This window comes from Poecilia latipinna, unplaced genomic scaffold, assembly GCF_001443285.1.
Source record: "Poecilia latipinna isolate Pla-1442-1.1 unplaced genomic scaffold, P_latipinna-1.0 Scaffold723, whole genome shotgun sequence".
Lineage (NCBI taxonomy): Eukaryota > Metazoa > Chordata > Actinopteri > Cyprinodontiformes > Poeciliidae > Poecilia > Poecilia latipinna.
This window is the reverse complement of record NW_015113339.1, coordinates 292,271-305,580: the sequence shown is the minus strand read 5'-3', so window position 1 is coordinate 305,580 and position 13,310 is coordinate 292,271. Positions and strand designations below refer to the sequence as shown.

The following is a 13,310-nucleotide window of genomic DNA, read 5'->3' as shown; positions in this document are numbered from 1 at the left end:
TTCTTTTTTTTCTTTTCTTTTTTTTTGCTCTGTGCCTTTTCTCCTACACTCATGTCAATTCTTCTGAAGAATTGACATATCGTTCTTTCCATGAATTAAATGGATTTAAGTAGTTGATAATAGTGAAAACTAGCCACCAGGAAGGCGTATTCTGTGCTAGCAGACGCCGTTCAGGCTCTCTACGGTACAGTATTAGTTAAATTCCACCGGGAGGAAGCACCTGCTTCATCTTCTTGTGTTCTTGCGAAATATTTCCGCCTGTGCCACTCGAGTGTTTGCAGCACGATTGTTCCAGCCATGTCAGCCGGCACCCAGGTGACATCCCCGATGTTTCCCTGCCCTTCGTAAAACCGCCTTGCCTCTTTTCATGCTCCGTTGTCATTTTGTTTTGTTTTTTTTTTTTTCCACCCCAAGGAAGAATTTGCCTCCTCTCACAAAACCTTTTTTTTTTTTTCTTTTGAATTGAGTTGTTCATTTTTGACTTCTTAACCCCGTTTAGCAAGATAAAAAACAACTAGTTTGTTCATATATGCTCTTAAGGCCCTCCTTTGCATCAGTCTGCTATTGTAGATAATTTTGATGTCTGTGACCATCGGGGTCAGCCATTCCACTTGATATTCAGTCTAGTTGTAGAGTCTGAATACAGAGGTGATTTGTTGTTTTTCAGGAATGTCAAAAGAAAACAATCATGTATGTATTCCTCGTTCCTGAAAACAACCTCGCTGAATCCAAGAGAAATCGTCTCCTCATTCATTATTATGATCATTGTGTGCATAATATTAGATTAAAATGTGTATATTGCATGATTAGGAATGTAATTTTTATTTTTTCCTTTCTGTCATTGTTCTGGCACAGGACACGCTTAAACAAAAAGTCATTCCATACTGTCCTTTTTTTTTCCCCTTTCCCCTGAATATGTTTTGTTTACTTGATCATGCTCCATTTTCGATGGCATTGTGTTTTTACCTGTTAAGACGTGATATCACTGAATGTTTTAAATTATTGAACACAAGGGAAGGAAGGGTTGGTGTCATGAACACCGAGGGCACGGGGCTCAGAAAACCAGTTTAAAAGTTCACCTGAAGCAGTGTACGGAGAAGCAAACCGCTGTCTCAACTCTTTGGTTAGTTCATTGTGAGGCCTTCTTCCACGTTTGGCTTGTTACAATGAATATATACGCTCGAATGAAAGATTTTCAGCAGTTATTTTTGTTTTCCTTTTCTTCTCCATGCTCAGCTATCAAACATGCATTGTAAATGGTCATGATGTCAAGAGGACGACATAAATTATATACTCTCCCTAGTTTTGAAATAAATTCTAGTTTTGAATATATTTCAAAACTAGAAATAAATTTTGGGAGAAGCTTCTGTAGTCTTTTTTTGTGTTACAAAAGATAAATCAATAAAAACTTGCATATACCAATTTTTTTTTTTCGTCTTTTGACTTTATCTGAACCCTGTCTCTCCAAGCGGTGTTTTTTGCTTTTCTTTTCCTTTTTTTTGTCACCAAAATATTTCAGATCATCAAAACTTGTTACATAAAAACCCACAACATCTAAAGGACACATCATTACTCACCACAGTTATGGTCAATGCTCGTGATTTTGCAAGAAAATGGTTAAATCCATGGCGAAAACCAGTGCTAACAGAAAAGACAACAAACCCTTGAAAAACACCTTGATGACCCCGAAGACTTTGGAATGTTCCGAGAGACAAATGTGGAACTGATAAGAACGCATATGCACTCCATCACATTTGGTGATGATACACCATAAGCTAATACATTTATAAAAATAACAAAAATTTAATACATCTTTAAACTGACAGTCCAACAGAGATCATACCTTGACGGTCTAGACCTGCTTTGTTGCTTCAGAACTTGGATAACTACAGTAAATCAAATGTTTAAGCTTTATTTTGAAAAATCGTAACCGGAAATGAGGCAAACTCAGTGTCTGACTTGATTGGAGCAGGTTTATTTAGATTGTGCTGAGCTCCCCGGGATCCTTCACAACAAGAGAGGAAGAAGGCGCTCTAGCTGTGGCCAAATAAAGCCCACTCGTCGCGGTTTTTTAGAGCCTGTTCTTTTTATTTCCCCCTTTCTTTCCCCGAACAACCAACGGAAACCAACGTTCACTAACACGCTCGGGGGGCTTCGTTGTTCCGTTGGTAGCCGTTGTTCGCACCGACCTAGCTTTGTCCTTCGCAGGCATAGTTGGCAGTGGGTTGCCGAAATATATTAATATTATTCGTTGTGGAATATGGCTCAGCATGGGCACCATGTAGCCAGTTCACAAAAAGCACTGATGCTGGAGATGAAGAGCCTCCAGGATGAACCAGTGGAGGGATTCAAGATAACTTTGGTGGACGAGTCGGACATGTACAACTGGGAAGTGGCGATATTCGGACCCCCAAACACGCACTACGAGGGTGGTTATTTTAAGGTGAGTGGCTAACGTTAGCTAGCTTCACATCTATTGTTCTTCAGCGAATTTTATCTTTCCTACCTTTCCCACAGAAGGAGCAGCACTCCTGTTGGCTTTACCTTTTACGTATCAGTTCCCAACATAAGCATGTTAAAGTTATTACTGTGAACTCAATGTTTAACTAATAGTTGTTTCCTATTTCATCGTTGCTGTGATACAACACAGCTCTTTGTTCAACTTTAAACCAACTCTGCTCAGTCAGATGTCTTCAGGTCTGATGGTGAGTGCTTACTTCTAAAGAAGCTCCTTCTTGTGGCTAATTTCTCTCAAAAATTCATATTTATTTACCCTTACAGTTACAGTCGGGATATGATTGATACCTTTACCGTGGAACAAAAGACGGTGATGTGCACCCGCCTCTATGGGATTCTCCTAACTAATTCAATCATCTCCTTTGTGCTCAGCACAACCCTGGCTACATTTACCTGGCAATAATACAACCTAATCAGTTTTATCATACAAATTTGATGTAATCAGGATTACTTTAGCATCAATATGCATTTAACTTGTGAAACATTGTTCCCTATTCCTCAAAATGACTTTAACTAGTAACTACACAGCAATAAGTTCAGCAAAGATCTGTTTCTCATTTTAGTATGTCAAAGCGCTTTAAATGCATTTAATTTTTTCATAGTCAGCATTTGCAGTTTGTAAATGAAAAACGATGTCACAAATTACACATATGCAGGAACAAAATCAGTACTGATCGTCAAAGATAACCATCCAGATATTTACATTAGGTATGCTGGCAAACATTACCAATAGTTTTATCACAAAACAGATTATTTCATTTGAATATTAAAGAAAATATATATTAATGAAGTTGCAGATTTTTAAAACGTGTACATTCAGTTTTGCAGAGGGTAAAAGTGTGGTTTGTTGTGAGTGATGCACTGGATTTGTGTCCTTACTGGCATCACTTTCTGGTTTTCTTGGAAGGTTTATTTTGACCCACTTCTATTTTTCTTATTCTTTTTTTTTTTCTTCCCAAGAACTAAAACTGATAACCGTGAACTACAGGTATTTTTTCTCAATCCACCAACCCTATTTGTGTCCAACTTTTTTTTTATTTTTATTTTTTTATCAAACTCTAATCATTTACCAAACTGAAAGTCCATCCAAGTAGATTTTGTTGGTTACGGATTTATAGACCAAACACAGAGGCAGTTCTTTTAGTGAATAGAAAAATATATATCTATGTATAATTTAACCCCTGACCTGCTGATCATCAGTTAAAGCTGATCTCTTGCCAATTCATCGATGTGTGTCTTTTATGTATTTACCTGAAAACATGAACTATTGGGTTGTTTCCAAAAATCCTTTGAAAGATCTCAATCTCTGAAGGTCTTCCATCATAACACAGCTACTACTCAGTTTAGTTTTACTCATTTGTAATACAGTATTTTCACCTGTTTGAAGAAATGTTCATGGTTTATTGAGCATACCTCTTAGGGTAAAGCTGGGCAAACCAAGTGACTCAAACAAAAATATCAACGCATTGTCTGCACATCCACTTTCAAAGAATTTTCTCTTCTTTGTAAGAGTTTGTATTTGGTCTGGTGAAAACGAATCTCTCTCAAAACATCACCAGTGTCTTGCCGTGGCTCATTCTTTAAACATGTAACCTCGCAAGCCCATCTGGATTGTTTTCATGTGCAATCAGACCCAATCATACATAAACCGACAGCCTGTTGATGTATTTTGTAACCCAACAGTTGAAGCTAATTTCAATAGCTGACTCACTTTAGATCCCACTGAAAGCTTACACACCTACTTTGTAAAAGGTGTTGCCATAACAAACAGCTTTCTGTCAATTCATCTCAAACTTAATAAATAACATGATCATCAACTAGAGATTCAACAGCAAAAAGATGATCTTATTCTGTTTCTGGCTGAAACTTGGCACTGATGCCAAATAAAACATAATGGCCCTTTTTATTAATCTGGTGAAACAGTCCAAGTTTGAAAACAGTATTACATGAGTGAATCAGCAGAAGATTTAAATTTAAACTACTGCTGTCGTGGATGTGTTTGCATTGTCCAACCCAGTTTGATGGATGTGTTTTTGCGAAAACACCCCTTCAGCTGTTTGGGATTGAGTAATTCCAGTACTTGAGAAGCACACTCAGTCCGCCTCTGTTTTTTTTTTTTTTTTTGTGGAGCCTGTGAACACAAGCAGAGGGCCCCAGTGCCTCTGGGGACGGTGTTTCTGTGTGTCGGTGTGGGTGCTACAGGATTCCTTTGTCGGAGCAGGAATGCACATCCCGACTGTGAAATCCACCACATGGTTATGACTCATTGTTCTTGTCTGGGTTTCCATCCAACCAGTTTGCCCTACTCTAAACGGGCAGGAGGAGAGAAAATGTTTTTTGGCCAGGTTTCCTTGCTCAACTGAAACGGGGCAGATACTAATGAAACGTGGCTGAGTCAGCGTTTGTCTTTTTTTTTTTTTTTTTTTTTCTCAGGGGGGGTTGCTTTCGACCATACCGTCACTATAGGCCACACAGTGGATTGAGACATATTATCACATCATTCAATCCTGATTAGGTAACTGGGCTGTGTGCACACAGTGACTGGGGCATTAGGAATATAAACTGGCCGTTGGCCTGCAGGTCTCAGGTGCTCCTCTAAACGGTCGCTGTGCGCAGCAGACACATCTCAGGTTTCTGTTCGTCTTCTGCCTTGTCACATGAGGTATCCCCAATCATCCACCCCTTGCTCTGAGTGTCTGATTACAGGCAGATGACCATTTTGTTTCATAGCTGGCAGTGATCCTGGGACATGTACAAGGCAACACCAGCTGACTTGGCTACTCTTGTAGTACAAGCATGCTGCCCCAGGTGCTGACTGATACTTTATTTGAATGTTTCAGGGTTCTTAAAGAAATGGAAATGTTTCTTGTCTGATCACAATACACTCTTCAGGTAAACATAAGAATAGTTCTGGCGAATGGAAAAACTGCTACAGCTTTAAACTGGATAGATATTTGACATACTGATCAAGAAAAAATGACTAATTCTGATCTCTTGCGCACTGATTTGTGCATCTCTGAAAGCAACAAATCATTCTCATGAGGGCTTCGCGATATTGGAAAACCCTGACATTGCCTTTGCACATGTAACAATTTAACAATCCCATTTGTCTAGAATAGCATCAAATGAAGTAAATTGTACAACTCTGTTTCCAGCAGAGACGTCTGCTAACTGGGTCAAGCTTTTATTCTGCACTTTAATAGTTTAAATCAAATGACAAACAGTGCTACTGAACTTTAAAAATAAAAATACATATTTTAAAATTAATCACCTGGGATTAAGTGGCTTTTCTTGTACTTCCAGCTAATATTAGACAAACCTGTTGCCTTGCCATGTCTGAGTCTGTCTCCCTTTCCTTCTCTCCGTCGTCACAGCTGAATAACAAACTTTGTGTTAAGTATGTTTTAAAAAAGTCAAACCACATGATTAAAAAGAAATTCAAATTTAGTTTTAAATGATATCCTTGTTGGATAACAGTTACTGGATACTGCGTCTGATCAGACTTATCAGATAATTCTCAACATTACTGTGGTGTAAAGACATTTAAACTCAAGTGTGTCACTGGCAAGTTCATTGTCTGTTTCATGATTAACCATCTAGTTAAACACATGATCAGCTACTGCCTGAACAACAAAATAACCACAAACGAGTTTCTTTTTTCCTTCTCATCTGTTGTAAATACATTCACTTTACTGGACGTAATTTCAGCTGACCTGAATATTTCCTCGCCTCCTCTTCATACACTGGCATAACTTGGCTCTTGTTTTTAAACCACTTTGAAAATCTACACCTTCATTCTCTTCACTCTTCTGTTTTTTGTTTTGTTTTGTTTTCTGCTCCCGAAAACATTCTTTTCTGCCTCTCCATATTTTGCTCCCTGTCATCAAATAACACGATTCAAATGGGGAAAATAAAAAAGTGCCCCAGCTCTTTCTTGAAGCCCCTATTTTATTGACAAACATTATACACACACAAACGGCTGTTGAATACAGAAAAATGTCGACATGGACTTTTCCGCCATTGCTTTAGCGCCTTGTAGCGCAGAACCCCCATGTGTCTCAGATGGTACCTCATCATGAGGTGCATGCGTCATGACGAAACATAGCACATCACCTGAGGAGCTAAAGTGGCTACCAAAAAAACCCAAAATGACAGCAGTCTCCTCCAAAATATTTTTTTTCCCCAAAACAAAGCAGTGTATTTAGATTAGTGATGAATTTTACAGTTTTTGAATGTTTATTTTCGGTTTCTCTTATTGATCAGCGAGAGTCCGTCCAGGGTGTGGCTGTGAGGCCCAGGTCTATTGTAGAGTGAAGTTAAGAAAAGTGTGTGTTCTTTTCCGAGCATTGTGAGGTCTCAACATCTCACACTGTATATGGAAACTCTTATCACAATGATACATAATGATATATTGTTTTTTGTTTTTTTACTTGTGTTAGCATAAGAGAAGAGTATTTGGTTTGGCTGATAATGGCGAGCTCTGACAATTACCCAACAGCCACCCTTTCCTGTCGAGCAGTTGTCTTTGTTTCGTCTTCGCTTGCTTTCTTCTTCAGCAGCAGTCGAGGGATGGGTACAGACAAGACGACCCTGCCCAGCTGCACGAGGATCGGCTGGGCAGAGTTTCCAGAGTCATGTTTCCCCCTCTGGTTGTGTTACAGCGAAACTAGAGCAGGGCCGAGGAAAAAGGAAGGAATACTGAAACGGCTCACTCAAGAGCAGACAGATCCCTTCCTCACAGTGCAGCCCCCCTCCCATTAGAAAGCAGAGCTTGGTGCAGGCAGGGGTGAGTGTGAGGCCCCTGCTAGTTATAATTGTCCCCCGAAGCACTGGCAGTGTTTTTGTTTCTTTCCTGTTTAGGCTAGCTGTGTGATAATCGTATCTCTGAAACATGGCTGTTTGTGCAGCTTAATGTCATAAAAACCCTTCTGACTGTCAGTTCAACTTATTTTTTATTTTTTTTTTTTACTTCTTTGTTTTTAGAATTTAGATAACGAGTTGGAAGCCTGTTTGATTAGCTATACCGTAAACTCTGGAACGTGTGTGTGCTTGACATTAGCTCTTCTCTCTCCTCAAGGTCTTCCTCTGTCATCAGGGATGACCATAAGCAGTGCGTGTGTTAAGGTCTGTAGAGACCTTGAAGAGGTGCAGAAGGAGAACAGAATGATTTGTTCCTCTCAGGGTCTCTTCATTGACCTGCTTTACTCTGCCTTGCTGTCATTTTTCTGAGGCTGGGTGTGTTCTCTGTCTCATTCTTGTTTTGTACTCGAGGCAGTTTTTTTAGGTCACACAGTCCAGGAAAGATTTTCATAGAATGATCCAACTAAGCTCGCATTCTGGATTCCTAGTAGCATAAGTAGGAAAAATCTTTCCTGAATCTTGTTTTTTGCATGTTTATCAGCAAATTGGCTACTCTCATGTCTGCTGCTCAGATTTTTAACCCTGAGATGCATAAGTGGTTGAACCCTGGTTGCACTATTCTTTAAGTAGGTCAACAATTAAGGTGTTTTTTTATGCAACTTGTATAATATTAAGAATAATCATTAGCATTATGTTTGGATTTCTTTTTGTCCAACAAAATAATATCGGTATTTCACAGTTTAGCAATTGTAAAAAAAAATGTAAAACTTTAAGTAAGTTGACAAATTTTGGAATAAAAACAATATTTGCATTTAGTTTTGGGGCTTGGGGCTTTGTGTGCTTGTGTGTATGTCTGGGTACGTGTATCTTTCCAAACATTTGTCTCCCTTCATGCCTCCTCACTGTTTGCTGTTGTAACAAATTTTTTTTTGTCGAGCTGTGATTCTTGCCTACGGGTTCGTTGGATCTGCCTCTCTGTCTATTGATTTCACAATCTTTGTTTGACCATTCCAGCTGCACACCTTGCAGCATAAAGGGAATATAACGCAAAGCAACTGATCAACATGTGGCCATATGTATTGATCAGGTGGTGACATTATCACCATAGAGATCAGAAGTTAATAATACTCATTATCAAGCTATTGTCTGTATCCTTTCTATCTTCAGCAGTCATTGGGTGAAAGGTGGGGTAAACCTTTAGTAATCCTTTCATAATAGCACCTGTTAGTGGGTTGGCCATATTAAGCAAGAAGCAAACGTGGACAAACATGACTTCAGCAGTGTGGTGACGGTTGAATTGTGATGACTGGTTCCTGGTGCGTAGTGGTCTTTATCCATCGAAGGTAGAGTAAGGCAGGAACAGTGATGGACCGGAAACATGGTGTTAGGGTTACAGATTCAAGGCGCGTGGCTCAGTTCAACAGATAGGGTTAAGTTTCTGAACAATCAATCAGTCTCGGTGTCTGCTGGGCATGAGGGTTATTAAAACCTAAAATGATAGAAACTTGTATTTTGTAGGAAGCAGGAAAAGAAACACAAACTAGAGAAAACTTTAGTACTTAAAGGAATCCTTTTTGCAGCACTGCATTTCTCCACTTTACACAGTGTTTGCTTGCGCTTAGTCTGGCGGGGTTGTGATGAATGAGGCCTTTTTCACAGGACACGCTGTGTAAATGTGCACAGGCCTTTCCAGAAAGAAGCCAACAGAGTGAGATATTGGCTCTTCTATGAACAGTCATCTACAAAAATAAGTTTACTCGCTGATGCACAAATAAATACAGAAAAACTCACTTTGCCCTTCAGCAGACAGTTGTGTAGGGCTTCTGACAGTTAATGCACTTGGCTGTTTCTTTTTTGAATATCTGAGGAAATTGGGGCTTGAAAAAAAAAAAAAGGCAAATATGTAAAATGTTGAATATAAATTCACCTGAGCTTTTTGTGTTAAAACATTTAGAACAGAAAGTTAGGTGGTTAAATTTGATTACTTTTTTTTTTTAATGTGCGTTTGCTAATGTCTAGACAAACTATTAATTCTTGGACTGTTTTTGTTTTCAAAGACCACCATCCAGCAACGGTCCCTGCTGCTGTACAGTTTTTGTCCGCCTCCCCTGCAGGCTCTCCGCTCTTTGCTGCACTGCTGCCAGCCTCTAATGTGTACAGTGTTGCCTTGAACCCTGACCTCTGCCTGTCGGCCAGCTTTCTGCCAAGACCAGGCAGAGCCAGGGATTTAATGTTTTCCCTATTTGTGATCATGTCAGCATTTTCTCTCCACCGCTGTTTCATGAGGAAGAGCAGATCATCTCTCCTGATTGTTGATCCCCCTTTATGTAATATATGCCAAATGTTTATATTCTACTGTACACTACATGGATCAGGACATGCATACACACACACACACACACACACACACACACACACACACACACACAGTTTTAGTCACACTTGTACAGCTGCTGAATTAGATTTTTACCTTAATTTGGCTTAAGTTGCGCAACACAGTCAAAGAAGGCTAAAACCTTATTATATATAAATATAACCCAACCCCCTCTACTCACTTTTTTTCACCCCCCGACACACACATACGCACACACACACACACACCATCTGACCATGCTAAATCAACAAATGTAGGCAGCCGTGTGTGTGTGTGTGTGTGAATCTGACATGGGTATCAGCAGAACGGTTCCTGCTGCGTTCTGTGCATACGTGTAATCGGTTTGGTACATGATCCCCTGCTGTGCCCGTCTCTCCTGACACTGTTTGTGTAGCGGAAGGGATGAGGGGGGGCTCTCTGCACACTGGTTCTCCACATTACGTGTTCTTGAGGCAGTGCTTCGCTGTTGGGACATATAATAGCAGAACATGAATGCGAGTAGTCTTTATGTGCCGTCTTTATGTGAACCAAGCTCCCCTCCTCCCAGTCACCGCCGTTTCCCTGAGCTCCACGCGCTGCTTGAGCCTCCATCTCTCCCTTCCTCCACACCGTATTCCATTACTGTCATTAGCTCCTCCGTATGCAGCCACCCTGGAGTGGCTTACAGTGACTCCACAGTTACTTTTTTTTTTTCCTCTAAGTTGCTGTTGGAGGTGACTGGCAACATATTAAAGAGTATTTCAGCAGCATTTTGTTGACTCCAGTTTTTGCAGTTTGACGAGAAAACGGATCGAATCCCTGTGTTCTGACTGCTGGATAAGTGTTTCTATGTGTGCATTCTTATGGCTGTCATTGTACATTTTTAAAGGATTAAGGCAAATAAAATCAAAATCCTGACTTAAGCAGATATTATAAGGAAGTGGTTTCTTTTTAATGAAGGAAAAATTATTCCAGTCAAACATGCAATAGCAACATTAAAGCTAAATATTGCTCTGGACTTTTACCTTGGTTACAATGTCCTAAGCACTCTTTGTGAACTTTAGCATGGTAGGCTCTAATCAAATGGCCAAATATGTTATCATGCAGATTGCATATGCTTTATAGCAATCTACCAAATATAGCCTTCAATCAGTTCATTTTGATTGAGATGTTGTACACTTTTTATTATTATTATTTTAATTTTTTTTACGTAGACTGCAGTTCAATATTTTGTGCAGCTCGACCCACCTCAACTGGTTGGAAAAGTTTCCCAAAATGCTTCTGTCTGGATTCTGGAAGTACTTGTGTTTTACTTGATGTCAGCAAAGAAGGACAACTGAACTTCCTGTCACATCACCGACGTTTCTTCTCTCGTCCTCAGGCTCGGATCAAGTTTCCTGTTGATTATCCGTACTCTCCACCTGCCTTTCGCTTCCTCACCAAAATGTGGCATCCCAACATCTATGAGGTAATGAATATTAAACTTATTTTGTTTTTACAGTTTGTGAACTCCACTTCGAATTATGCTCATTGTCTTCTTTATTACTCGGTAATAGTGAAGTCAGTGTTCTTCTTAAATCTGATTGACATTATGCAGCACTGAAAAGCCACGTTGGGGACTGACAGAAGGGTTTCAAGTGTTCATGTTAAAAAGGATGGCATAGCATAACTAGGAGTAGCGGCAAAAGCTTGGAAATGCAGCATGAATTGTTTCTGACAGATATAAGAAGATCCTCTATTTGCTGACTGATATTCTGTGCGTTATCACAGCTTGGTCTTCAAAGCTTCAAATGTACTGACTCATGTCTACACCCCCTGTGCTCTAAGGCTGCAGCCCCTCATATTGCACAATAGGTCAAGAGAATCGCCACTGTAAGGCTGCATCTCTACAGAGAAATTAGCTCAAGGTCTTTAGAAATAAACAAGCTAAGAAAAAAAAATATCTTCTTCAATTGCATTCTCTGAATAGTTTAAATTCCTTGTGTAAGCAAGCTGTGTGCTGTTTTCTTTGCAGAATGGAGACGTGTGCATCTCCATCCTACATCCACCGGTGGACGATCCTCAGAGCGGAGAACTCCCTTCAGAGAGGTGGAACCCCACGCAGAACGTCAGGTAATCCTCAGATGCATGAAATAAACTCATCAAAATTGTTTTCAACAGAATATGTTTTTGCTAGTTAAATATTTAAACCCAAAACTATGTGGGCCATTTGGCAAAAATAAACAGTTAACTGTCCTGTCACATGACTAAAAACAGGTTGTATATCAAAAGAATAAGTTACTCATGGATGATGATTAAAACAAAACAAATTAGTTGGTCTAAAATGAAGGACCTGATGCTGATCTCCTTTAAATATGATGAGATTTTATGCTGGTGGCAGCTTCAAAGGTTCACACAGCTACAGAAAGGCAAAAATAAAATCTTACCTGCATGTTTTTACTTTAATATACTTGTGAGAAATTGTTGAATACAAACTGAATTCCAGTTTGTATTCAACCAAGTGGTGTTAAATTACACCTCTAAGTAGTTGACACCACTTAGAGGTGTTAAACTACGTGATTCATCTAGTTTGTCTAAAGAATTGTTCCAATTGGTGTCACCATGACTTTGACAAATTGGTTTTGATTAAGCTTTTTTTTTTTTTTTTTTTGAATTGATTGGAAAAGAAACGGTTACAGACAAACTGAGAGTTTGTGATTCCATGTAAAGTGATTCGTTCATGATTCTGTTTGAAATGGTTATCAAACCTGAACAGAATTATCGTCCGCCGCTAAAGAGTTCTTTAAAACAGTTTGTGGCTTAAAGCTTCATTCATTTGTGAAAACCCAAATTAATATTTTAACATTTAGACTCAGCACTAGAATTAGAATTGGCAGAGTCTCTGATTTGACTAAAAACTGAAAGACTGATTCAGTTTCTTTAGAAATCTAAGCTATACACAAAAAAATTACAACTGATTCAACATCTTCACTAACCAGAGAGCCTTTTAAAACTCAGTGTATGATCTATAAAAGTTGATATATTATGAGAAGATGAAAAATACAGTTTTTGGGTTTTCAGGATCACCATCGGTGGGGTGAGACTGGTTGACTGTAGAGCCTGGAGAAGTCGGGGTTCTTTAAAATATACATGTTACATCATCTGACTTACAGTTGGCTAAAGAGATATTTATAGAAGGCGACACTATAAATTTTAATTTTATCCCCCTTCTAATCAATCTGTTGCAGATTAACAGCCAAATTAATCCAAATCTGCATAAACAATGTTCCAATACTTTAGATGATTTATGGTTGAATTATTTTGAGTTTTTAACACTCTTTAGCTGTTTTATTTTTTCCACTTAGTTCAGACATAATTTCTAACAACCTTGCAGAAAAAGAGTGTTTTACATATTTCAGGCTGCTGATGACCGATTACCATCTCTAACGAGAGACTGTAGGAGCTACGATCTCCCTCTCGTTCTTTGTTACTGTTTATTTGTTTAGTCCTGTTTTGCTTTTTTTTTTTTTTTTTTTTTTTTTTTTTTTTTTTTTTTTTTTTCCCTTGGGTTCTCTTTCTCTTCTTTTTTTTTTTCTTTTTT

At 38.9% G+C, this 13,310-nt stretch overlaps 1 protein-coding gene across 1 annotated transcript in view; it reads left to right on the top strand.

Annotated features, from left to right (window-relative positions):
• Positions 1 to 1,980: 1,980 nt before the first annotated feature.
• The window catches only part of cdc34a (cell division cycle 34 homolog (S. cerevisiae) a), a 17,060-nt gene continuing 5,730 nt past the window's right edge, over positions 1,981 to 13,310 (top strand). Inside the window, exons 1-3 of the mRNA XM_015045376.1 lie at positions 1,981 to 2,443; positions 11,112 to 11,198; positions 11,745 to 11,842. Of these exons, the coding sequence (XP_014900862.1) occupies positions 2,261 to 2,443; positions 11,112 to 11,198; positions 11,745 to 11,842 (368 nt within the window). The 5' untranslated portion in view covers positions 1,981 to 2,260. The remainder of the gene's footprint in view (positions 2,444 to 11,111; positions 11,199 to 11,744; positions 11,843 to 13,310) is intronic.